The following is a 26,025-nucleotide window of genomic DNA, read 5'->3' as shown; positions in this document are numbered from 1 at the left end:
AGTGTTTGGCTCTTAGCCAAATCATGTTCCTGATGCAAGACTTAGTAGCTGCAAAAGCTTTCCAGTCCTATTAGCACAAAAATTAACTGGCAAGAGTTGCCTTGTGACTGAACAAAAGATGGTACTTGCAATATTTAACATGTAAAACTGTGAAGGATATTCTGTAATAGTGCATTACATGCCTCATTGTTTCCCTTTTAAGTTTCAGATATAAGCTAGTTGTAGACTGATGCCCCAGTTGTTCCCATAATGATGGCAATTTATTAAAGTAAAGATTGTAGAGGAAAGTTCCTTATTCAAATTATTCCTACAGTGGGATCATGAATAAATATAAAAAGATTCATTACTGAAGTTGAGAGCAACTGTTCAGTATCTAGGAGAGGTACCGCTGAAACAAAACTCTGCAAAATGTTAAAATACACTTCATTCTGTAGTTCCCAATGAAAACAAGGCAACATTCTGTAATAAGCCACAAGTTTTATTGCAACGTGGCTAATATATTTGATCTCAAAAACAATGTTCCATTTAAGGCTCTTTTTATACAGAAATTGCCATTATGATTGATGTTTTACAAAACATCATTAGTGTTGCAAGACTTGCATGGTAAACAGATAGTTCCTACTCCTGTTCAGTAGTGTACATTCAACAGAAAAACAAAAAGGCATCATTAACAGCTACTTCAGTTATAAAGATATGCATGTAACAGGAATGAAAACTGGGGTACTACAACAGTTTGATGACAATTACAGAAACTTAATTGGCATTCCTTGGGAAAGGGGAAATAAAACATATTACAAAAAGTGCTTTAATTTAAATGCATAGTGTTGAGTGCTGCCATGTCACAAAAAAGGCTTGTCAAGGCAGGTGAGGTGTATGAATGCACAAGAGCCTCATGGAACTGCGATCAAGTGCAACTGTAAAGTAATACTGAATAGAGTCTACCATTTGACCGTTGGACAATACTTTAAAGGCAATCAATTAGCTTAAACCTTTTGTTGCTTGGCTAGACTATCCACATCAACTATCACATTCACTGTACATATTTGCAAGGAATGCCCACATCAGTTTTGGCTAAGAATATGATGTGAGGCATTCCTTGGATTCTACATAAACTATCAGGTTTAAAAATAGTCTAATGGTGACCAGTTATAGACTGTATAATGACGTCTCCTTCAGGTATTTGGGATCTGGGAAGGTGGGGCAAAAGGAACTAATGCTATTCCAATTGAATGAGCTGCAAAAATGGAAGCTCCAGATGGCACTTGTCTGTCCTTTTATAAGGGTTTTCCTTCAAGTGAAACTACCACATTGCCTCCTAGTTTCTCTCCCAGTGTTGATCGATCTTTAATATCATCCAACCCATTTACTTGCCACTCGTGTTTAATACCTGAAAAAGATAAATAAACAGAGATATATTTGTTCAGTATTTTCATAGCAACAAGTGCCTTACTGCTCAAGTATCAAATACCTGCCTACTATCAATAGCAGCTTAAACATGGTAGTTATCCAAGAGGAATTGTTACTCACTCTGAGGAAGTAGCTAAATACAAAGTTGCCATGTGGAATATTTTCTGCTCATACCTGTGAATTTCTTTTTAATGGCATCTTTTGAGCTTGCGTAGATCATCTTGCTTTTTAAAGGCGCACTCTCTGGAGCCCTACAGACGGGGAGTAAAGACTTGTTATTTAACCCATTGAATTTTGGAAACAAAATTCTATTTAAATAATAATCCTTTGATTTACACACCAGAATAGAAATACCAGGTCTTCTTTTTTAGATTCCTTTGTTTCATATGTTGCATCATACAAAGCATATCGACAATCATTCAGAGGTAACAGCTTCACAAAAGATGTATAAGGGTCCTCCACTGTATCACCTATGTCACCAACTAGTATCTGCTTTGCTTCTTCTACAATTATTTGTCTTTTGTCATCACTTAAACAGAAGAGAACTGCTTTCTTTCGTTTTTTAATCTCTTCTGGCGTTGAAGATTTTCGTACTTTCATGTCATTGAAAACCTTGATAACTTCATCATTCACTGTTACTCCAGAAGCCTACAAAACAAAGCAAAACAGCATCCACTATAATAAACATCGTCTATTAGAAACATACAATTTGGTCCAAAGCCAGCCATCATTACCTTAATACAACACAACAACAAAACACAATTATCTAGTTTTAGGTTAAGATAGCAATTTCGACTCATTTAAGAGCACATTTAGCCAAGAGTAACTCTCACTGAATTCAGTGGGGGCTTACTAATGAGTAAACATGCTTAAGCAAACACTACATGGGATTTTGCACAGAAATAATCAAAAGCATTTGCAGTAGTTCATATCAAGCTCTGTCATTATTCTAGTTTTGTTCAGTGATGTAAGCCTCTAAGGGAAGAAATGCCTTTTGTATCGTGTCAGGTTTAATATTATGTATTTAAAATTCCTAGATTTTATTTAATACCCTATAAATATTCCAGTGAAGTTACTACATGATGAAAGAATCAAGGACAGAATGTACAATTCCTCCCAAGAGTATTGAGGCTTATAGAAGCCGACCCTACAAAAATGTGACTCTCTCATTCTGACTGGACAGAGGTGTTCTGTAAGGGTACACTGGAAACCCATAAGCTTTTTTGCTATTTTTTTTAGTTTCTGCTTTTCATCCTATAGTGTTGCTGTAGGTTAATAGGCCTGCAGTTAATGAGTGCTAATTCTGTTTTAAAGCCTAGGCAACTGTTCCCGCCTATATTTGAGGGCATTTAAATGTTATCATGGGGTAAACCCAGAGAATAGCAGCTCCCATGACACTGCTGTAACATGGGAAAGGAACCAAAAGGTTTTTCTTTTAAACACTTAAAAATAACTAACTATACTTGTTTTCAGATAAACAACCCCCTTAAAAGAGCAAAGATTTTAAAGCTTTTTACAGCACATTAGTTTAGGAGAAACTGCAAATATATAGCAGAACAGTGACAGATGAAGGTAGAAAATATTTAATCATTTGTGACTTGTTATTTAAAACACAAAGTAGGAATCTTCATTTTTTAAAAATGTTTCTTACAACTAGTTCTCAAACACTATTTCTTGTCCAAAACACTCCATTTAGTTTAGTTGTATATCTCAAAAATTTAGAGAGAAAAGAAAGAAAAATTAAAACTGATAATGGACCAGCATGTTTTATACCATATTGTTCACCTCTATGGAAAGATGAGACAATACAGCTCCTTTACCATTTTTTCTTTTCTCACACCTCCCTCCCCCCCCCTCAGTCAGTTTTTGAGCCATCTAGTGCCAATGTAATGACTATTGCCCAAATACAGCCAGAACATTCCTGCCCTTCTGCTGGATTCTCAGCAATGTAGTTCTAGGGCAGAGCTCCTAATGGTACACTGCAACAAGAACACAAGGAGAGAGAGATGCCCCCATGTGTTACACAAACACTGAATTTCTGCCATAAACCAGACACCATCCAAACACAATGAATGGTAAATGCCACTCACCTTCCAGCTTTTCCAGTTAAGAGCACCCTGCCCGCAAATTATGATTAAAGCACTCCAACAAAGGAAGCAGCCATCTCTCGGCTTGGTGCTTCCTTCCCCACCCCCCTTGACACATTCAGACACAATGGAGAGGGGCAAACCCAACTATGCGTCATTCCACCCACCCCCACTGGCATCACAATCCCAACTAGAAGAAGCAGAAAGCCTATATTCTTACAACGCACTACGAGAAAGGGGGAATTCCACTCTAAGGCACTTAAGCCCAAAATGAAAAGGAGACCATCCTAGCTGTGTCATATGTATACTATTGGAAACGATCAGCCCCCACAAAGAGGCAGAGAATGAAGGAGGCGGCAAAACCTGCTCTTTCACTCCCGTTTCAGAGCCAAGCAAAAGGAACCAAACCTTTCTCCGTGGTCTGGGCTCCCGCATACATTTACCCTTCCATAAATAGAGATACAAATGATTTGCTACCTCTAGCTTCTCCCAAATGACAAGCGGGGCATAACACGTATCATGCCCCCACAATGAAATAGACGGGGCTTACCATAACACAGAAAAAAAGAGCCCTTTCCAAAGAAAGGGGGAACCAAGCCCCATTACCCGCGCACACGACACACTTGTCCCTATGACTCCACGGAAGGGAAAGAAAGGCTGTGTGAAGGTAAGTTGTCCCGTTACTTGGTCCTCAGCAACAACCCGAGAAGAGGGCCATGTATATACCCTGCCATCTTACAAAGAGCCGCTGCTACACCTAGGAAGGAACCAGACGCGCAGCCGCCCTTTATTTTGCTTCCTCGCCCATGGAGCTGTGCGTGGGCTTGCAGACTTGTGAAAATAAAGCAAAGCGAGAAAAAGCAGCCGTCCAAGCGTGCGAGACTCGTATGCGTGGGAACCCCCTCCGTCACTCACAAGGCGAAGAACTTGCGGGCGCTTCTCCCCGGGAAGCGGGCCGCCCGCCGACCACGAGTTGGGGCGGCGGTGGAGCGGGGGGGGGGAGAGGGTCGGTCCCCCTTCCCCGGGCTAAAATTAGACTAAAATGGCCGCCAGAGGCCGCGGGCCCCGCTGAGCCCCTCTCACCCTCGCGGGGGGCCTAGTCCCACACCCTGCCTGGCACAAGCCGGCCGGGCCACGCTGAAGCGAGTCAGGCTGCCCCGCCCTTACCATGGTGCCGGGTCCCTGTTGCGGCGGCGGTGATGGCGGAGGCCGCTCCTACTGCTTGCTGCCTATGGAGCGGAGGGGTCTGGTTGACGCTGCTCGCAGCACAGCTCGGAAAGCGCAGGCTGGGCTGAGGCGAGGAGACAGGCGGGGGGCTGGAGGGGAAAGCGGGGGGAGGAAAGGCCGGTCACATGGGCGCCGCCTTCTGTCACCACGTGCTGCAGGCCCGGCCCAGCCCTGCAGAGCACAAAACGGGGAGGGGACGGAGGGCCGCCCACCTCCCTCCTCCTCGTGAACGACGCCCCCACTCCTCTTTCGATGAGGAAACTTCCCTAACGGGAAGGAAGGACGGAGGGGGGTTTCCTGAGGAGAAGTAGGCTCCCCCTCCCCGCGCCATCCTCCGGCTTTGTTCTGGCCACAGGGCGACTCCTAGGGTTGCGCCCCGCCCCACCGGGCCGCCCTACAACTCCCTCGCCCGCTTCCATGCTGACCCCAAGGCGAGCGCAGCCGCCACCTGCCGCAGTCTCGCCCACATCCCCTCCGCAGCCCACGGAGAGGAGGCGAGCAAAGGGCGGCCGCGCGGGGACGGCGCTTTCCAGCCGCCTCAGCTGCTCGCTCGCCTCCCTCTCTCGCTGCTGGTTCGTTTCGGCTGGTTCTCCCTCCTCCTCCTCCGCTGCGCGGCCAAGCCAAGCCGCAGACTGAGGGGGAGCCGCGGAGGTGGTCGCGAAGCTGCTGCTGCTGCTGCAGCCGCCGGCGCTCCCCGGGAGGGAGCGGCCCACCGGGGCACCGCCTGGAAGCAGCGGGCGCTCTCGCAGCTGCCTCCAGCCTGGCCTCCTCGCTCAACGGGCCGCTGAGGGAGCCGTGAGGAAGGAGGACCAGCTGCCTCCCTCTCCGCGCTCTCGACGGAGCGAGGGGGCCGGGGAGCAAGCGCAGGCGGCGGCTCTTCGCAAACAGGCGATTGAGTATTCCTTCGACTTCATTGCCTTGATATCCCGCCGTTTTCTGCTGGGAGCTCAAGGTGACGTACCTGGTTCTTCCCCCCCCCCCCCCGAATTAATCCCCACGGCAACCCTGAGGTTGGTTGGGCTGAGAGGCAGTGTCCCGCTCAAGGTCACACAGTAAGTTTCATGGCCGAGTGAGGATTTGAACCCTACTCCCATGGGCGTAGCCCGGATTTATGTTGGGGGGGGGCAGGCTTTATGTTGCGGGGGAAGACTCTCAGGTAAGTATTTTTATTGATTTAGGGGGGCAGTTGCCCCCCTTGGCTACACCCATGCCTGCTTCCCATCTTAGTTTGATACTCTAACCACTGTACCACACTGTACTGCACCGGCTCTTCTGAGTGCTTCTGTGGACAGCCAGCACTTGGGTTTGGGCCACCTTGTGACTTAAAGAGAAAGGGCAACAGAGTTGCTGAAGGAGTGAAGGCACCTGCGTCAGATGGAGCACCAAATAACAGAGGCATGCCTTTCATTTTTAGCTTAGGTCCCTCTCTTGACCAAAGGGACTAACAGAAAAAAACATCAACTCGGCTAAGGCAAAGTACCAGAATGAAGGTAGGCACACAACAAGATGTAGCATATATCAAAACAGAAAATAAAGCAGATTTAAATTTATGTCAAAGCAGTCTGAAATGCAATCTAATAAATCTGTAAGAGTTTATTCAGTAATTAATTTATGCAGGTGCATGCTGGCCACCAACTGCAGTTTTAGTGTGATTTTGGTTTTAAGGGACGCAGATGGCGCTGTGGGTTAAACCACAGAGCCTAGGGCTTGCCAATCAGAAGGTCGGCGGTTTGAATCCCTGCAGCGGGGTGAGCTCCCGTTGCTTGGTCCCTGCTCCTGCCAAAATAGCAGTTCGAAAGCACATTAAAGTGCAAGTAGATAAATAAGTACCACTCTGGCAGGAAGGTAAATGGCGTTTCTGTGCACTGCTCTGGTTTGCCAGAAGCAGTTTAGTCATGCTGGCCACATGACCCGGAAGCTGTACGCCGGCTCCCTTGGCCAATAAAGCAAGATGAGCGCCACAATCCCGAGTCGTCCGTGACTGGACCTAATGGTCAGGACTTTACCCTTTTAGGTTTCTTTTAAATGGTAGCATTCACTGAGGAGGTCCAATCAAGCAGCTTAGTAGATTTGGTGATGTCTAGCTGATGTTGAGTCCTGCGTAATTGCAAGATGTTCACCACAATGTATTTTGAAAGGATTGCAACCCCCACCATTCCTGACCAGTGGCTAATGGGGGCTGTGGCTGAAGAAGGTTGGAGTAGAGCATGCAAGCTTCATTCACGTCTATGGAAAAATCTTCCCGAAAATCTGGCTTGGCAAAATAGCACTCATTAAAATGAAAGTGGTAACCAAAATTGGCATACCTTTTTGAAGTACTACCAGTTTATATACAACAAGATAAATTTACAAAGTGGTAGATAATGATAAAAGGTAGAGAGAGAAAAAACAAAGGCTGGACATAGCAGTAGGAGACCCCATAATACTTAACTTCTGGTATTTAGTGCCTTCCAAGTTAGGCAATTGTTGGCATTAATACATGAAAATAAAGCTAATTTGTGGGTCAATATGGAATTAGAAGACAGGGAGATGTTACAAGGGCCTTACATTTGGGGGAAAGAGAAGTAGTTTTTTGTATTTTACTCAAGAATCAAGAGTCAAAGGATACACATGTACTGCACACAGCAATATGTACCATAGGTTTACTGTTTTTTTGTTCTGTGGTGTTTGTTCATGGGCAAAAAATTATCAAGAAAGAAAATTATAAAAAGTAATTGGGTGGCTCTATTTTACAATGGCTTTATAAAAGTATAAAGTTATGCCTATGCTTGACCTGTACAAAAATGCAATGCCCATGGGTGCTTTACAGACAGGGGTGAGATTCTCTTATGGTCCATTTAAATTTATGCAGCACACCTCACATTAATAGGTAAGGTAAATGAAACAAACATTCTTACAAGCACATTGTTGCTCATGCCCAAGACTTCAGCCAGTTTTCAGGTGTACTTATCCTGCTCAGCTCTCCATCTGTCTGCAGGGTAGATGCCTTCTAGTGATAGATAACCAGTGGCCCTCCAGATGTTGTTGGACTCAGAATCTTAAGAGTTGGAAGGGACCCCAAGGGTCATCTACTCCAATCCCCTGCAATGCAGGAATCTCAGCTAAAGCATCCACGACACATGGCCATCCAACTTCTGCTTAAAAACTCCCTCTTGTGGAAGTCTGTTCCACTGCCAAACAGCTCGTTTAGTTGGAATCTCTTGCACCTTGCAGCCGTTGCCTCGAGTCTTACCCTCAAGAACAGGAGAAAACAAGCATGCCCCCCTTCCATGTGACAGCCATTAAGATATTTAAAGATGGCTACTATATCTCCTCTCAGTCTCCTCTTTTCCAGGCTAAACATACCCAGCTCCTTCAAGCGTTTTTCATAAGGCTTACTTTCCAGACCCTTGATCATCTTCGTTGCCGCCCTCTGCACAAGTTCCAGCTTGTCAATATCCTTAAATTGTGGTGCCCAGAATTGGACACAGTATTCCAAAAGTGGTCTAAGGCAGAATAGAGTGGTACTATTACTTCCCTTGATCTGGACACTGTACTTCTATTGATGCAGCCTAAAATAACATTAGCTTTTTTTGCTACTTTATCACACTGTTGACTCATGTTAAGCTTGTGGTCCACCAAGACCCCTAAATCCTTTTCACATGTACTGCTAGTAAGCCAGGCAGTGCTCTTTTTTCTTTTTAAAAAAAAAAAAGGTTTAGGGGTACTCTCATTTTGACTCAAGAAAATCACCATTTTATAGTTCAAATTGGGAAAAATACAGTAAATGGACAAAAGTACAGATTCAGAAAATGCTTAGGGGTATGCGTACCCCTGCATCCCCCTAGAAAAAAAGCACTGAAGCTAGGTGTCCCCCATCCTGTATTTGTGTACCTGGTTCTTCCTGCCTAAGTGCCTTACATTTATCTCTATTTAAATTCATTTTGTTAGCTTGCGCCCAGTTCTCCAATCTGTTAAGGTCATTTTAAATTCTGATTCTGTCTTCCGTGGCATTAGCTACTCCTCCTATTTTAGTGTCATCTGCAAATTTGATGAGCATCCCCTCAATTCCTTCATCCAAGTCATTTATAAAGACATAACCCTATGGCACCCAACTTGCCACTTTTCCCCAGGATGACATGGAACCATTAATGAGTACTCAAGTTTGGTAAGTTAACCAGCTACAAATTCACCTAACAGTTATCTCATTCAACCCACATTTTACTGGCTTCCTCAAGAGAATATCATGGGGGACTTTGTCAAAAGCCTTACTGAAATCAAGATACACTGCGTCTACCACATTTCCCTGTTCCACCAAGTTTGTAATTCCATCAAAAAAAGAAATCAGATTGGTCTGGCATGACATTTTTGAGAAACCCATGCTGAATCTTTGTTGAATTATCTTCAGGACCTTCCCTGGTATCGATGTCAAGCTACAACTCCAATTAGTTTCAAGGCATCAAGGCCAATGGTCTGGGACGATGGAAATTGTAGTCCAGCAACTTCTAGAAAACCACAGACTTGTTTTGTTATGTTTGTAATTATGTAATTTTAACATGTTGTAAGCTGCTTTGAACATTGTTTTAACTTTGGATAGGCAGCATACAAATGATTGATTGACTGAATTGAGTAACTCACATTTGGGCTACTGTATTCTGATAACCAAGTATGAGAATTGACTGTTACTAGAAACCTTGTGTTTCTGGTCTTTTGTACAGAGGCAAATTTCCAAGTCACCCAAGATTAATATTGAGGCAAAAGTTTTTTTGTTTTACTTTATTGACAAAAAGTTTTAGAAAAAATTAAATAAGTAGTTTTCAAGACATCTGCAGGAGTAGTATGGACACGGGTATTGGAATAGTTCATCATGACAGATCTGCAAACATTAAAGGATCACACATCAATTAAGAAATGCTGCTGATAGAATCAACAAGTGGCAAGTCCTGTTATCTATTCTTGCTTCACCCAAGAACTGGGCAGCCACTAGTATACAGATAAGCAAGTAGTACTTTGAAAAATGTTTCACTTTATTTTTTACACTCAGAAGTTGTACAAATAAACTTTCAGTTTTGCTGTAAGAACTGCCAGGTAGAGGACAATTACCTGATCATGAGAGGTTTAAAACAACTAAACACAGAGTAAACAGGAAATTAATGAATTCTTTATCCTCCAAGTAAATTTTTTTATAAATACAAAAACAAATCCACAAATTATTTGAATGCTAAATAAATATCTACTTAATAAAGTCAGACTGAATTTCTCCAACCAGCACCAGCACACTAATTTAAATGATAAAAAGGTGTACTCGTTCACTTGTAGTGTCAAAACTTTGTGCTCAAGTGACTTCAGATGTCCACTGCGTTGCAGATGGCTGTTTTAGCCTAGGTAGAACCCTCACAAGACAATGCCACAGCTCCTACAAGATCTAAACAATATAACAATATTATATGGTGCTGAAGAAAAATATTTCTGGAAGGTATTTTGACACAAAATGGTCATTAAAAGTACAAAAGCTACTGTAAACCAGTACTGTATTCAAAACACATCGATCAAAGTTATTAGTCACTGAACAAAACTGTAGCAAAGGTAATCTTTCCTACATTCTCCTGAGTGCTTAATAATTGAGAACATAGTGCAGGTCACACTTCCAAGGTGTGACAGATGTTATTGCTTTCTATGGCTGCATGATTTAAATATTTCATTTCCATGAAAATATAAGAGGATTCCTCTAATAGAAGTCCTTTAAAAGGAAGACGTTAGATTCGGGATTTTTTGGCTGCTGGAGCAGCACGGTCCATGTAACCAGAAGTAAGAGGAAGTCCAAGCTTGTGAGCCTGAACACGGAAAAAATCCTGAAGTCTTGTTCCAGCCTTTGCTTCGCTTGTATTGCGTGGGTTATACTCAAAGCAGTTTGAAAACATCAGTTCAATGTCTTCAATGAATTCTGCTGTAAGGAAGAAAAAACAAATACACATTTAGTCCATAATGTTATAAAAATTATAGATAATCCCAAAATCAATGTTTCCTAGACAAAGACACCACCACCCTTACGGTGGATTACTTTGGCTCACAAGAGAGTATTCTCACATTTCAGCTAGAGGTAAATAATGTTCAAGTGTGTATTGTTCAATATGCTGAACACCCACTGCTGGGAGCATAACTCCTAATGCATAACTCCACTGTTTCAGAATAACATAAAACTAAAGTCATTCCGATGCCTTGTAAATTAAACTGTGTTTAAAGCAACAGAAATAGAATTATTTTAGAAAACTTTACTTACAAGCTAGTTTGTATTCACATTTGTTGACTTTTTCACGGATTATGTTTAAGGCAATAGGTTTTTTGATAATATCATAGTAGTCTGGTACCTGCATTTAGGTAAAGAAGTACATTTTTTAAAAGTGCAGAGAGAAAGAGCAAAAAAGTACATACAACCAAAATATTTTTCATGATTTTTAGGCAATAAATCAAGAGACCTCATTCAGAAGTTAAATCTTTTTAATCTGCCCACCCAAACAGGCAGTCCTGCCTTTTTCTGAATATCAGGAATGTGTGAGTTTGACCAAACTGCGGGAGGCAGTGGAAGACAGGAGTGCATGGCGTGCTCTGGTCCATGGGGTCACAAAGAGTCGGACACGACTAAACAACAACAATGCAGCAGTTACAAGGTATGTATTTTACATATTTCCAATCCATCATCTCTTAAGAACAGGTCAATAGATCAGCCTGTTTTCAAACTGTGCAGTACAGAATCATGTCTTGAATTTGTATGCACTTTTCATTGTTCTACTTCAATGTTCAAAAAGTGAAACAGCTGGTTCTCACCTGAAGGGTGTTTCTAGGTGATTAACAGGCAACATGGCTGGGTAACATCGCCATCTTGTGGCCATTACATTGTTTTACAATACAAGCCAATTTAAACTCTTATGAGTTTTTTTCCTAATAATGTTTCCCTTTCTGGATCTATTAAGTCTGTTCCTGCAGTTTGTCATTCACTGGACCAAGTTAAAATGCAAAACATCAGTTTGCATTTCCTGTCTTCAGTTGCAAGGTGGTGACATTACCCATCCATGGTGTGTGTTCAGCTACCTCCCAATAATTGCTGAGCTATGAACAAAACAGAAAATGCTGAACCTGGAGTTAACAAGCTCCCTCTTCACACAGCCAACAACAGAAGCCTTTCTGAATTTCAGGACCCAACACTGACTTTGCTGAACTGTCTCTTAAGACTTCCGTTGTCATAGCATTCAAATAAGGATTGGAAAAAAGTCAATCTCTCTGGCATTAGCACTACATTAGCCCATAAAGGTAAAGGTAAAGGAACCCCTGACCATTAGGTCCAGTCACGGATGACTCTGGGGCTGCGATGCTCATCTTGCTTTATTGGCTGAGGGAGCCGGCATGCAGCTTTCGGTCATGTGGCCAGCATGACTAAGCCGCTTCTGGCGAACCAGAGCAGTGCACAGAAACGCCATTTACCTTCCCGCCAGAGTGGTACTTATTTATCTACTTGCACTTTGATGTGCTTTCGAACTGCTATTTTGGCAGGAGCAGGGACCAAGCAACGGGAGATCACCCTGTCGCAGGGATTCAAACCACCGACCTTCTGATCGGCAAGCCCTAGGCTCAGTGGTTTAACCCACAGTGCCACCCACGTCCCTTACATTAGCCCATATATTCCACCAATTTTACATCTTCAAAATAGATAGGTGAGGCATACCCAAGTTATTACAGTAACATATGAAACTTTTAGTTCTAGATACGACTCAAATGTAGAGATTGAATTTCAGAAGTATTTTTCTATTCTTCCTCTTTTTGACTATTCCTGGTTTGTCAGTAAATGTCACTTTTTACAACACTGGACCCCATCTATTTACCTGGATTTTGGACACTAGTTTCATAAAAGGCCAGCTGTCATCGTGACGCACCAATTCCACAACAAGCTGCTCAAAAGCAGACAGTTCATGAACTCCACCCTGACGTCCTGAACTTCTCCTATTCAAAGGCATTGGAGACGGCTCTGGGGAAAAACAAATTATTTAAGAAATACATTATCCTGAGGGAATAAAGGTAAAGGTAAAGGTACCCCTGCCCGTACGGGCCAGTCTTGACAGACTCTAGGGTTGTGCGCTCAATCTCACTCTATAGGCCGGGAGCCAGCGCTGTCCGCAGACACTTCCGGGTCACGTGGCCAGCGTGACAAGCTGCATCTGGCGAGCCAGCGCAGCACACGGAACGCCATTTACCTTCCCGCTGGTAAGCAGTCCCTATTTATCTACTTGCACCCGGGGGTGCTTTCGAACTGCTAGGTTGGCAGGCGCTGGGACCAAACGACGGGAGCGCACCCCGCCGCGGGGATTCAAACTGCCGACCATGCGATTGGCAAGTCCTAGGCGCTGAGGTTTTACCCACAGCGCCACCCGTGTCCCCATCCTGAGGGAATAGGAACATGTTAAGAAAAGCTAAAGTGGTACAGAAACAATATGATCTGAGTTCATCCTTACTCAAAGTGCTACAGTCGAGGATAAGGAAAGCTAGAATGGGTTTCCCTGCCCACCAACCCCCAGTGTCCTCTGAAGGAAACAGCCCCCTCAAAAGACATTGATATACAACTGTTTACAAAACTACACAATTTGTGTAAGCTGGTACTAAGTATTGAGTAATGACTCGACCTGAAAGGAGCTGGCTTCCTTTTCAGAATGAAGAAAAATGTTTAGTAAACAAACTGGTGCATAGTATGATGGCATCTTATGCACTTCAAACTTGCACAGTTTCAATCATACACAATTGAAGACCAGCTGGTTGAAATTCTGCAAGGTAAATGCAAGCAAGGCAGAGAGCTTAAAAGCTCTTTTTGCACTGAGTTTTCCTCGGGTATAGAGGCTGATCTGAAAGATGTTGTTTCTTTTTGTTAGAAGATCAGCTATTTCACAAGGGTGCATTACACTCCTCCAAACTTTTGCCCATCCCTGATATAACTCGGGACAAAAACGACGTAAGTTCAGTCAGAGAGGAGCATCTTTAATCTCTCTTGCTGGCCTGCCCCAAGTTGCAAACTCTCTAAGCCCATCCCAAGATGAAACAATTCAACCGATTACTCCAAGCCTTCTATCCTATAACCTTTACTTGACCAGACTAGAAAAGCTTTCTAGTATATTGCCATGCGCCATTTAAATGGTCTGAATATTCTCTATTCTCCAGCCAGGTGGCCTTGGCCTCCCTACCTAGAAAAGCCTTAAGAATGAGATTGGAGGGAGACAACCAATGAGAAAACGGAAAAGAATTGATTCTCTTGACAAAGAAAAAATGCAAGACTCTGATCCATAGTGCTATGCCATGTATTTCTGGCAGTAAGAGTATGAAAAGCCACAGGATACAATAACAAACCTCCCTAGTTCTACATCCGTACTTTTACATATACCAGAGATTTCCAAACTGTGTGTTGCGACACATTAGCGTATCGACTGCATTGTGTAGGTATGTCGCACGAATGCTCCCTGTGCTCCTCCCAGGGCTGGAAAGGGGTTAGTTTAACCTCCAGTTTGCTAGTAAAACTGAATTACTATGTCACACAATGATGCATGTCTAAAAAATAGGGTTGCCATACATCCTGGAATTCCCAGACATCTCTTCTTCTGGGGGGCCTTACATGCCCATCTGGGAGGAATTTTGCATTTTAAACCAAATGTCCTGGATTTTGGAACACTGGTTAACGTGCTGGCTGTGGCGGGCGTGGGTGGCTCGGGCTTGGTGGCAACAGAAGGGCTATCAGGCGATTGCCCTAAAAAAGCTCAACAACCTTTTGTGTCCAGATTTTTACCTCTTGAAATATGGCAAAACCCCACTGAAATGTCACCAACATGAAAAGTTTGGAGAGCTCTGATATATACTATGATGAAAACTTCTTTCTGCCTTACATCTGAAGGCAATGTCAAAAGAAGCCATCTACTTGTTCCACATGGCAGTCCCAAATGGGCTGAATTCATTCTACAGCCAATAGTATTTTAAGGATTCAACATACCTGTAGATTGTCGTTTCCTACCCCTCTTTTTGGGCTCTGTGTCTTGAGAATTTTTTACAATAGGAATGGGAGAACTTTTCTTTTCCTTTGAATCTGTAGCATCAACAATTCTGAAGCCGAGATAACTGGAAGGACTACTCTCTGGAGTATTATCTGCTGTCTTCCTTCCTCGGCGTCGCCTCTGGGGACTGGTCAACTCTATAAATGTGTCTGCTTGTAGCAAATCTCGATTCTGACGAGTTGTACGACTGCTAAGTCTTGATGATTTTGCTACTGATGAAGGAGCAGACCTTGTCTTTCTTATGCCCTTCCCAGTAGCTTTACTTGCAAATCCGGTTTGCTTAGGTGTATTCTGCTGACTCCGGGAACTGTATCTTCCAGTACTCTGACGCTGGCTGTATTGACCTGAGATGCTGGTTGCAAGTTTTGCAGCTCTTGTTCTTAAAGCAAGTTTTACTTGAGGTTTTCTTGATTTGGATAAGCTGTAAGAAGTTACAAGTATCAATTTCTGTGATACAACTAGTATCTTTGCTCCTCTCTATTCTTCAAAGTTGTGAATTTAGCACTCAATTAACCGTTTTAGACGGATAAATTTGCACTGTCTCAATAACTGTCAGGTTACCAATTATAGAATGACAAATTGTTCTTTGCAAATTTAAAACTAAGAAACTACCCATAGTTATCCTATCTTAATTGCAAGTACACACTTTAAACAAAACACTATACCCCTGGGTGATTTCATATCAAGTGATCCAGCTTTCTTACCTCATGTTGTCCAATTTTCTTAATATTTTGTACACTTGTTGAATGATCAAAACCTTTAAAGCTCAGCCCTGGGTTGAGATACGTCAAAGCCAAAAACACCAATCTCTTCAGAACTTCATGGGCTTTAATATACAGTATGTCACATGATGGACTTACTTAAAATATATGTACAAAATATTTTTTTTAAATGTGATCCCATTGAGATCCCAAGATGAAATTTTGCAGGTAGCTCTTAGAAATATTAAATAATCAATACACTTTTTGGAAATTTTTAATCATATTTTTAAAATCACTTTTAACAAATTAAAATTTTGTACCTTAAATTTAAAATTTTAAGTAAGTCCATCATGTGACATATCATATTAACGGCTGTGAGAATTCTGCATGGATAGAGCCAACTTGGTGGCTGATTTACCTTTCATCATCCTCTTCTTGAGAATCAGAGTTGTCCTCATCCTCTTCATCTTCATAACCTTCTTCCTCACTATGTCCAGTATCTTCATAACTGGTTTCATCTTCCTCCTCTTTAATCTGTTCTTCAGCCTCTTCATCACTTTCCACAGAAGGTCTCTGTCGGGATGAGAGGCGTCTGGAACGCTGCTTTGGTCGACATTCTGGGCAAAACCAGTCTCCATCAGGAACAACCTAACAAAGAGGCAACATGCCTTTGTAAAATGCAACTACTACTTATGGTTACAATTTTAAAACAAAACAAAACAAAAGTTGAATTACCTTGAGCTTTGGTCGTATACAGTAAATGTGATAGCCTCGATCACAGACATCACACAGCACCATGCATTCAGCATCTCCTTTCTTTCTGCACATTTTGCAGCGAGCATTTAAGATAGATTTGGACCAGACTACACTTCGCTCTAGTGTTGAGAGGTGGAGGAAGATTTGAGAGAGGCTAGCAGAAGACAGAAGTGATTCTCTCCAACGGTCCAAGACTGTTTTATGTGAACGGCCACCATCACTGGCATCTTTACGAGAAAGAGTGATAAAGAACAATTACGCTGCAAACTTCCCAATAATTGTATTCATTATACAAAAGCAACTTATTCATAGAATTAGAGGCCAGGTCCTCTTATGAATCAGAAACTGGCTAAATAACCTGTAGACAGGGGGAAGTGATGCAAATCAGGTTTCTGCTGCCTCTTTAATGAAGTAGGAATAGATTTGACAGTTCTCCCAATGGAGGGAAGAAAGGAATGGGATCTTCCAATAACATGAGTTGGGTGGTGCTATTTAACTTGTTCAAAAATGATAAGGCGTTAGGGGTGGGTTAAAAGGCAGACAAATTTGCAAACACTACCAAATTGTAGCCCACCTGGGGAACAGGGAACAGCTCCAAAGGGATTTCATTCCAAACATGGGCAACAAAATGGAAAATGAGATTCAGCAAGAAAAAGGTGAGGCATGCTGGGCCCCAAAAATCCTAAATTCACATATACACTGATTTGGGATATGAACTGGCAGTGGAATTTCTAAGAAAGCCATCTTGGAGCCATGATGGATAAAAAGTTAACTCAGTTTGTGGCAGCTTTCTATCCTGACTTCATTCTCTCTTGATAGGGAGAGGTGTCTTATTACCGTATTTACTCGAGTCTAATGCGCCATCGAATCTAATGCGCACCTCCATTTCAGAACCTTGAAACAAAAAAAAAGTATTTGTTGGCGAATGTAAATGTGCCATCGAATCTAATGTGCACCTTAATTTTTGCAACATAATTTGGCCAAAACAAGTGAACATTAGATTTGAGAAAATACGGTATGTCACCCAATGGAATGGTTCCTGTTCAGATACTCATCCAGTCAGCCTTGCCTTCCTCTAGCGAGGCATTCGCTCCAAGTCCACATTTCCATTTTTCTTTCTGCTGCTTATTTTTAATTTTTATTTTCTTTTTACTTTTGCAAACTTCAGGTTTCCCTAAACATGCTGATATATTTCTCCTGTTCTCAATCACCCCATTTTGGCTATAATCCTGCTGGCACTCACCACATGAGTTTGCTATTAGAAGACATGATGATTAAATAAATAAATAAATCATAAAAATGGAATCAAATTATAAATATACAGGGCATATCACTTACAGACAACTGGGTGTTCATTGTAAGGACCAATAATATGAAAACTGATTATTAAAGTTATAATTTGCCTGATGCCTTCCAATCATAATAAAAGATAAGAGAATATCCTCACTCTTCCAAAGACAGACAGACACACACACACACACACACACAGAGAGAGAGAGAGAGAGAGAGAGAGAGAGCGCATTTCCCAATAAGCAATTCATCCATTCAGGAAATGATTTATAGGCACTTGGGTGATAATCCTTTTTGAAGCTTCATTACCCTCAACAAATAAGGATTTAGCTGCTTATAAGGCAATAAAAGCTCCAAGAATTTGCATAGAATCATAGAGTCAGAGAATTGTAGAGTTGGACCCAGAGGGTCATTTAGTCCAACCCCCTGCAATGCAGGAATCTCATCCATGACAGACGGCCACCCAACCTCTGCTTATAAACCTCCAATGAAGAACAGTCCACCACCTCTCGTAAGAATCTGTTCCACTATGGAACATCTCTTATTGTCATATAGTTCTTCCTGATGTTTAGTCAGAATCTCCATTTCTGTAACTTGAATCTTTTGGCTCAGGTACTAGCCTCCAGAGCAGGAGAAAACAAACTTACTCAAATTAGGGGACCTTCTCTCCACCTTTCAGTTAACTTGCACTCTCTTCCCCAAACCCAAACTGTCCATTTCCTTAATTCCTGTTCCTTTTATGTTCACTTCTTCCTCTATTACAGCTTCCCTCTTTTATCCCCTTCCTCTCTACTCCCAGTTTATTCTTATTTTTAAATATTAATATTTTCTCTTTCTAATTTATTTCAGTGAACTCTCCAGTTCTTTGCCCTCAGGTGGGGGACCCCCCCCCCCCGGCAACGTTTCCATCTCCCAGCCACCTTTACTCAGTTCCCCCTTCTCCACCCACCCAGGCACACTGGCTCTCCAGTCCCTGCATCACTGCTCAATGCCTCATTCTTCCGAGTAGAAGAGATGGCTATCACCTAGGAGTCAGTCAGGACAGACTTCCTGGCTTGGTGGCAGACCAGGCACAAAGTAGGAAGACTTTGGGGTGGGGGTTGAGGAAGAAAGAAGGGAAAGGTCAGAAGGTACAGCAGCCACCAGGTGCTGCTTCTTTCTCTCAGTACAACCATCCCTTTTGCCCCCCCTCCTTCCTTCCCCTCCATCTCTGGCACCAACCACACTATTGAACTCCTATTCACGTGGAGCAAGCCTAAAAGGCCATTCACTGTTAACTCATTCTCGAATTGTGCCCCCCCCCAAAAAAATCAAATTGCCCCCCTGTGGGGTGTGTGCCCCACATTGGGAACCACGGCCCTAGCGCAAGTGGAGGGAACAAAACATGATCCCTGACTGAGCGCTGCATCTCAGATGGGGATCCTGGCTTGTTTCATACGAACAAACCATGACTGGGTAGCCAAGAACAACTTTGGGCTTCCCAATCATAGTTTGAAGCAAAGCGACCACAGTCCTTTAATTCAGATGTAGCACTATGTCAGGCAACATGGTTTGTCACTCTACTTGTGCTAACAGAGAAGTGAAATGGGAGCTGCCTGCTTTCACGGTAAACCATTGACTACAGTTTATTGCAATACGCAAATGCAGCTGCCTAAGTAGAAGTAGATTCCTCTCCCTTAGTGCAATGTTTTAGGTGCACTAGAGAACTTGCTCAATATCAATAGTGAAGCAGATTTTGAGTAAGCGACAGTGTAACCCTGTCCTGACTTTTTTCTAGTTATCACTGCCTTCACAGAGGAAAACTTTGATTTCAGAAGGCACTGAACCAGCTCAAGATGTATGGTTGGATTTCAGTTTGGCTACAGAGATCGCTGTAGGATTAGGGATCTTTTACAGGTCAAGACACCAAAATAAAGGTAAAAGTTCAGTGAAATATTTTATCCTTAAGCTCTTCACTATTCCTTTCTAAAAAGACTGTCACAACTGTGATTCTATGTGGTGGTATTCAATCAAAATCTGCTCTGGATGTTTAGAGGAAAGCAAACAACAGCTTTGGTGGGGCTTATGGGAAGATGGAAAGTTCTGTTGTGCCGCCAAAAGTGCTCTTGCTTGTGGAAAGGTTTAGTTTGATACGGCCCACTATTTCAAAGCTGCATTGCTATGCTCAAAAGGTGATCATGGGACTAATATACTAAAGACACCTGCAGCGGATGAAATGTAATTTTAAAAGATTAAATATAGAATAATGTCAATCATTTACCATCTTTCTGACTAGACTGATCTTCTCTTTTCCTCCTTTTATCCCCCTTTTGGTCTCTTTTATTGTCTTCTGCATCACCTAGTGTTAAACGCATACAGTTATTTCAAGCCTGGTTTGGAAATAAACGGGAACCTTTCACTAGCATGCTCACCCTATTTCCCTAAAACTAAGCAGTTAATGTTGATATTTGGATTTGCATCAATATGCAGAGCTGTGTTACATCACATGTCTCTTCACATGATGTATTAGCACATTCCCAGATCAGTACAAAGGGATAGGAAGAGGTGCTTCCTATTCCAAAAGTAACCATGCATATCCTAGGCCTATGCTCACAGTACACAATATGCTTTCTTACCATCGGGGTATCAGCTCCTGGGGGCCGAGCCCTTTTGGGCCCCCTGAGTATTTTGGGGGTAGGGGCCACCCCCTCAATGTCCAAAAGCACAAAGTACAGAGACACACGTAGTGAGGCTCCAGTGGCCCACTCCTCCTCCTGCCACTGCGGAGGGGAAGGAGGGTCGAAGCAGCCTCCCATTGGTGAAGGAGGAGCCCCCGTCACTGAAGCCCTGCAGGTGCCGTTTTTGGCTCCACCTCCGGTTCCTCCTGACATTGTACACGGGACATCAATGTCACGTGTGGCATCACACGCATGACATTAACCCTCGCAATCTGGCACCTCTGCTTACCATCATTCATCATTTGCCAAGTGGATCACATTTCCCCCAACATTTATGAACACAGTGAATCAAGGAAGTGAATCTTGTGTTCAGGTGTGGCCATACACCCACACAATCCATTCAGCCCACTTTTGATTTCAAGTACGTTCCAAGCCACCTGACTCTAGATTGGCAATTCTAGAGCATTTTCATCACCATTCTTATTTTGAGTTTACTTGCCCTTCACCCACCATAAGGTCCCGGGTGAGTTGCAGCAATTTAAAACACAACACAGTTTAAAGTGATTTTGCATTTGTTAAAACTTGTTCAGTACAGTAACTGGCAATTTGTTGACACATTATTTGGACATGGACTATTCTTTTGCTCATAACCAGCACAGGGCTCTAGAAGTAGGTACGTACCAAGTGGAGCTTTGAGGAATTTACGTTCAATGCCTTGCTGTATCTGAAGCAGTGCTGATGCCAAGTAATGGACAACATTATTCACGGGCTGCGGAGTGCTTGTATTAGTTGAAGCGGTGCTTCTAGGTTCAGGTTTTAATACAATCAATCTAAATTAAAGTTTAAAATTCATCAGTTTTAAACTACAAATATTTTTTTACATTGGTGGTGTGAGCAGAACAAGAATGTACAAACATGCATTCTGTGGACTTAATTAAAATAAATAAGCATTTGTTCCTCAAGTAACTAAGTACACAAATCAAGTTTAAGTAGTGTATATGCATAATAATATAACCATGAAGTCTCTCTTGGCACTTTCATTAATACATATATAAATATTTATATTAATCTAATCACTAAGAGCGATTTCCTTGGACACTGTGCACAATGTACTAGTAACTTCTATATAGGCCTCATCCAAAGAAATGAAACTGAAACTTTTGAAGTAGTGTTTTCCAGGAGCTATGCTTTCTGCTCCAAGTAAGATCTCAAAAGAACATTACCTGATATCACCTCAAACACACTCTTGTGTGTTACAAAAATCCCTAACAGGGCCACTTCACACAATTTCTTACACAATCATTTCTGTATAGCAATTGTGTATAGCCAGCATATACCCAGTAATGTGTGATTAGCACACTCGTTTTCACACATGTATTAGCCACAAAAATAAGCACTAATCACAGCCCTTAAGTACGCGAAGCAAAAAAGACCTACACACTTGATTCACCTGACACAGAGTATCTGTGTACAAAATTTATCTTATGTGAAACTGGCCTCAGCAGTGCAAGTCAAATATGCCATCAATGGTGTTAAACATAACTTTAAACTAACAAAGAAAGAGCACAATGCTCAGGTCAGGTCAGTTAAATCAGTTATGGAAAAACTCACACAGGTGTCATCTCAAGAAACAGAATACAGTGGTACCTCGGTTTACAACAGTCCTGTCTACGAACTATTCGGTTTACAAACTCCGCAAAACCGGAAGTAGTGTTCCGGTTTGCGAACTTTACCTCGGTTTACGAACGGAAGCTGAACGGTGGAAGGGCACCAGTGGTGGGAGGCCTCATAAGGGAAAGTGCACCTCGGTTTAAGAACAGACTTCCAGAACGGATTAAGTTCGTAAACCGAGGTACCACTGTATTGGAAAGAAATAAGGCCTACAATATAGGTGCTTTGCGAATTTGTAAACTCCAAAACAAAAAGAAAAAATTCAGCAATTGAAAATAAAATTAGTTTAGAAATCTTATAATCCAAATACATTGATATATTTGAGTTGCATAGATCAAACACACAATTTTAGTAATGAAAGAATGCAGCCATTATTTCACAATGAAACACCTATACTATTTTATTGCTTCACAGAACTGAAAATAGGAATGCTGTCTCTTGACATCATAATTGGTAATAATCAATAAGGTGTCATTTGTTCAGCAATTTCCAGAGAATGCCAAACATCAATTATACTTAACATGATTACAGCATCACTACTAGGGCTGTGCCAATTTTTTGTCCTCAAGCGTTTTCAAAACAAAGCCATGCTTTTGAGGGAGAGTGCCTAGCTTGCCATTTTCTGCTGGAAAACAAAGTGTTGTCTTACACAAAACAAACCAGAAAAAATATAGTTTATGGATGTTGTTTGATACAGTAGCACAGGAGTGGGGAACCATGTCCCAGATCCTTAGAAGAATTGGCCTTGCTAAAAATACCACAATGCAGGGAAATGCTTTTAGTTAAGAACCACCCCCCTCAAAAATTTCATTCTTCACTGGATAAAGTGGAGCAAAAGAATGAAAAGCCAACTACCCATCCCATTATTAATTTTAAATAGCACAACTAAAAGGTTGCTGGTATTACCTGTCTCTTGCAATACCTCTTGCTTGATTATCTACTTCCATCTCTTCTACGTCATCAGTCACAGTTTTCATTATACCATTTTCTTTGTTTTCATCATTTAGTAACTCATATTGCCCACTTTCTAAGGCTGTCCTCCAAGTTTGCCTGTCTGCTACCTATAAAGCATAATACAATTATTGAAAGGCTTAACACAAAGATAAAGATGATTTTTAAAGTTGCATTTTCAAGCAAATGGAAAATTATTAATTATTAGATCTGTTAGTCACTTGTTACCCAAAGGTCTCCAAGTGATTTATAACACATTTAAAAACATAAATATGCATACATTATACCATTAAAAAATAAAAAATAATGTATGTAACAGCCACAGAGAGCTTGGCAGCACACTGAGGAAAAAAAGAGAAGGTTTTACTTGGCACCAGAAAGATTTCAACAATGGTACTAAGTGGACCTCACTGGGGGAGAGCATTCCACAGATGCAAATGAAAAGACCCACGCCCTTGCCACCACCCTCCAAGCTTCCCTCAGAGGGGGGACCTGGAGAAGGGGTTCTGAAGAAGTTCCAAGAGTCTGTGAAGGTTCATATTGGAATAGGTGTTCCAAAAGATCCTGAGTCATAAACAGCTTCCTAAGTGAAAATCAGCACTTTGAATGTGGCTTGAAAGCATACAGGTAGCTAACTGCAGATGTATCAGATTTAGTGTAATATGAACTGTTTGCCTGGAACCTGTCAACAGCTGGGCAGCTGCATTCTGCACTAACTGAAGCTTCAGAACTGTTTTCAAAGGCAGCCCCACATAAAGCACGTTGCATCAGTCCAACCCTGAGATTACAAGAGCATAGATTACTGTAGCCAAGTTATCCTGTCCAGATAAAGTTTAGCTACCAGTCTAATCTGATGGAAATCGCTCCACACCACAGAGGCCATTCTGTGCCTCAAGTGACAGCAATGGATCTAGGAGAATCACCAAACTACAAACTCACTCCCTTCGGAGGGAGTGTGACCCCATATAGAGCAGGCTGCACACTATTCAGCTGGTAAGAGGAATCACCCACCAGCAGCATTTCAATCTTGTTTGGATAAAGCTTCAGTCCATTATCCAAATTAACTCACTTTCTAAATTGATTCACTTAACAAGTAAAAATCACAAGTATCCACCGTTAACAACACTAAATGTGTCCCGAGTATACAGCGAACAGAAAACAAACAAAAACCAGACGCAGGAACACAGGCCTGAATCACACTGATATAGCAGAAATGCAAAATAAATTTAAAAAATGCAGAAATGCTACTACCTCAAGTGGAAGACAGGAAAGTAACTGGGGTTACTTTAAGGAAATGGAGCTGGAAAAGTTTTTTGTGAGGCGACTTCGTTCCTGGCTTCAAGCACGGGGAGAGCTGACCCCACTTTTCAGTACAGTGGTACCTCGGGTTACATACGCTTCAGGTTACAGACTCCGCTAACCCAGAAATAGTACTTCGGGTTAAGAACTTTGCTTCAGGATGAGAACAGAAATCGTGCGGCGCGGCGGTAGCAGGAGGCCCCATTAGCTAAAGTGGTGCTTCAGGTTAAGAACAGTTTCAGGTTAAGAACGGACCTCCAGAACGAATTAAGTACTTATCCCGAGGTACCACTGTATTACATCACAGGAGAACAAGAAATAACCAGCACTCCCTGTCTCTCTCCGTCGTACAGGGTGGCGAAGACAATTTCCATACCAAAATCAGGCCGAAACCCAGATTTCAATGGATCTAGAAAATTTGCCTCCTCCAACAATACCTGGACCCGGCTGGCAACCACTATCAAGAACTTTGCCCAAAAGGGGACATATGCTATTGGTTTAAAATTATTAAGATCTTCTGGATTGAGGGAAAGGTATTATGCCCACAGAGGTCAAGCAGGTTTTAAGGCACAATATTCATCATAAAAACAGAAATAGTAAAATACCTTAATAGAGCCCAAAGTTCCTTGATAGATTCTGTCTTCAATATCCAAAAGAAAGTCTCTGAGTCTCAATTCAAGCTGCTTTTCTGCAGACATCGGAGCTGCATCATATGTATTCTGTGTTTTCCCACGTACTGGACACAACTTGCTTTCATTTTGAGGTTTCTCTGTAAAAGCAACCAATACCTTAAGTAGCAGTTTCCAAATGAACATTAAAATATCAAGAAGTTACAACTCCTTCAAACCAAGACCAAAAGCATGCCACCTAAACACATTGTCTAAGAGCGGTATAGACAGGTGACTATCACCAAAGCCAATTACATTTTTTTCTCCCAAAACAAAAAATTCACATCAGCTCAAATGACCACAAATAAGGAAAGTATAAAACCCAAGACAGCTTCAAATTAGAAGTCTGTTATTTGGAATGCAGTGGTAAATTGCTATTGCAGAGGGGCGGGGAACCTATGGCCTGCAGGGTGGTCTAATATGTCCCATGAATCCCATTTCCCTCAAACCACACCTACCTGTCAATCAACTGACTGCACTTGTGATGCCAGTTAAAGGGTGAGAGGGTGGAATTCAATCCTGCACTGAGGGCACACTTTCCTAGCAGAAAACAGGCACCCACAGGTTGATGAAAGAAGCCACCTGCCTCATTTGGCCAGCAAGGCCAATTCTTCTAAGGATCTGGGACATCACTTCTGTGCTTTTGTATCAAACAACATCCATAAACTATATTTTTTCTGGTTTGTTTTGTGTAAGACAACACTTTGTTTTCCAGCAGAAAATGGCAAGCTAGGCTACGGCTTTGAATATTACACTAAGCCATAGTTTACACTACTTGGTTTTAATGTGAATGAGCAGGTGCACACTGCTTTTTCTGTGGTGGCTCCCCGTTTGTGGAATGTTCTCCCCAGAAAGGCTCACCTGGCACCTTCATTGCATATCTTTAGGCATCAGGCAAAAATGTTTCTCTTTAATCAGGCCTCTGGTTCTGGCTGCTTAACATTTAAATGTGTTTGTGGGAGCAGGGGTTATTGGTTTGTTTTCATTCTCGTTCTTGTTTTTAATTATGTATTTTGTGTTCACATTTTGTACTGTGAATAGGACTGGGTGATATCAGCTTTTCAACATTGCTATCACCAGCCAAACATCATGATATAGTGACGCATTGCGATGTTGAATAGTTGAGGGAGGAGCAAGCTGCATTGGCCGTGCAAGGCACTGGGGTAAAACCAGTACCCAGCACAGGAAGGAAGGACGGAAGGAAGGAAGGAGTGGAGAAGGTAAGGCGCAGGCAAGCGCCACCCACTATA

General features: G+C 42.2%; 2 protein-coding genes and 1 long non-coding RNA gene across 12 annotated transcripts in view; 1 reads left to right on the top strand and 2 right to left on the bottom strand.

The window, feature by feature from the left end:
* Positions 1 to 457: 457 nt before the first annotated feature.
* Positions 458 to 5,039, bottom strand: CFL2 (cofilin 2). 3 transcript variants are annotated; one of them, XM_080979874.1, is made up of 4 exons: positions 4,662 to 5,039; positions 1,748 to 2,055; positions 1,582 to 1,658; positions 458 to 1,387 (listed from the first exon to the last, which is right to left on the bottom strand). In XM_080979874.1, the coding sequence occupies exons 1-4, from the start codon at positions 4,662 to 4,664 to the stop codon at positions 1,275 to 1,277; spliced, it is 501 nt and encodes a 166-aa protein (XP_080836000.1). In that variant the 5' UTR covers positions 4,665 to 5,039; the 3' UTR covers positions 458 to 1,274. The 3 variants fall into 3 exon arrangements, with proteins under 3 accessions (XP_080836000.1, XP_080836002.1, XP_080836001.1); XM_080979876.1 differs by lacking the exon at positions 4,662 to 5,039 and adding an exon at positions 4,410 to 4,550; XM_080979875.1 differs by lacking the exon at positions 4,662 to 5,039 and adding an exon at positions 4,045 to 4,341.
* A 4,410-nt stretch (positions 5,040 to 9,449) lies between these two features.
* BAZ1A (bromodomain adjacent to zinc finger domain 1A) overlaps positions 9,450 to 26,025 on the bottom strand; it is a 42,051-nt gene continuing 25,475 nt past the window's right edge. For 5 of the 8 annotated variants that reach the window (XM_080977558.1, XM_080977562.1, XM_080977559.1 and 2 more), the window contains 10 exons: positions 24,713 to 24,876; positions 22,764 to 22,918; positions 20,868 to 21,016; positions 19,790 to 19,867; positions 16,219 to 16,466; positions 15,902 to 16,131; positions 14,722 to 15,203; positions 12,578 to 12,720; positions 10,981 to 11,068; positions 9,450 to 10,647 (listed from right to left, as the gene is read on the bottom strand). In XM_080977558.1, coding sequence (XP_080833684.1) covers positions 10,457 to 10,647; positions 10,981 to 11,068; positions 12,578 to 12,720; positions 14,722 to 15,203; positions 15,902 to 16,131; positions 16,219 to 16,466; positions 19,790 to 19,867; positions 20,868 to 21,016; positions 22,764 to 22,918; positions 24,713 to 24,876 — 1,928 coding nt within the window. In that variant the 3' untranslated portion in view covers positions 9,450 to 10,456. The remainder of the gene's footprint in view (positions 10,648 to 10,980; positions 11,069 to 12,577; positions 12,721 to 14,721; positions 15,204 to 15,901; positions 16,132 to 16,218; positions 16,467 to 19,789; positions 19,868 to 20,867; positions 21,017 to 22,763; positions 22,919 to 24,712; positions 24,877 to 26,025) is intronic. The other 3 variants (XM_080977560.1, XM_080977563.1, XM_080977564.1) reach the window with 2 other exon arrangements.
* LOC308462557 lies at positions 11,075 to 25,995 on the top strand. Its single transcript, XR_013979207.1, has 3 exons — positions 11,075 to 11,368; positions 19,307 to 19,445; positions 25,817 to 25,995. It is a non-coding gene; the product is annotated as an uncharacterized lncRNA (long non-coding RNA).

The sequence above is a fragment of the Podarcis pityusensis genome, assembly GCF_964106645.2.
Source record: "Podarcis pityusensis genome assembly, chromosome: 1".
Lineage (NCBI taxonomy): Eukaryota > Metazoa > Chordata > Lepidosauria > Squamata > Lacertidae > Podarcis > Podarcis pityusensis.
The sequence above is the reverse complement of the archived record's forward strand: the minus strand, read 5'-3'. Positions and strand labels throughout refer to the sequence as shown.

Bases quoted from the DNA above. Each gene is read 5' to 3' on its own strand.
- CFL2 (XM_080979874.1), bottom strand. The intron at 1,659-1,747 runs GTGTGTAAATCA...CCCCGTCTGTAG, and splicing joins GACCTGGTATTTCTATTCTG to GGCTCCAGAGAGTGCGCCTT. The intron at 1,388-1,581 runs GTATGAGCAGAA...TATCTTTTTCAG, and splicing joins CATTAAAAAGAAATTCACAG to GTATTAAACACGAGTGGCAA.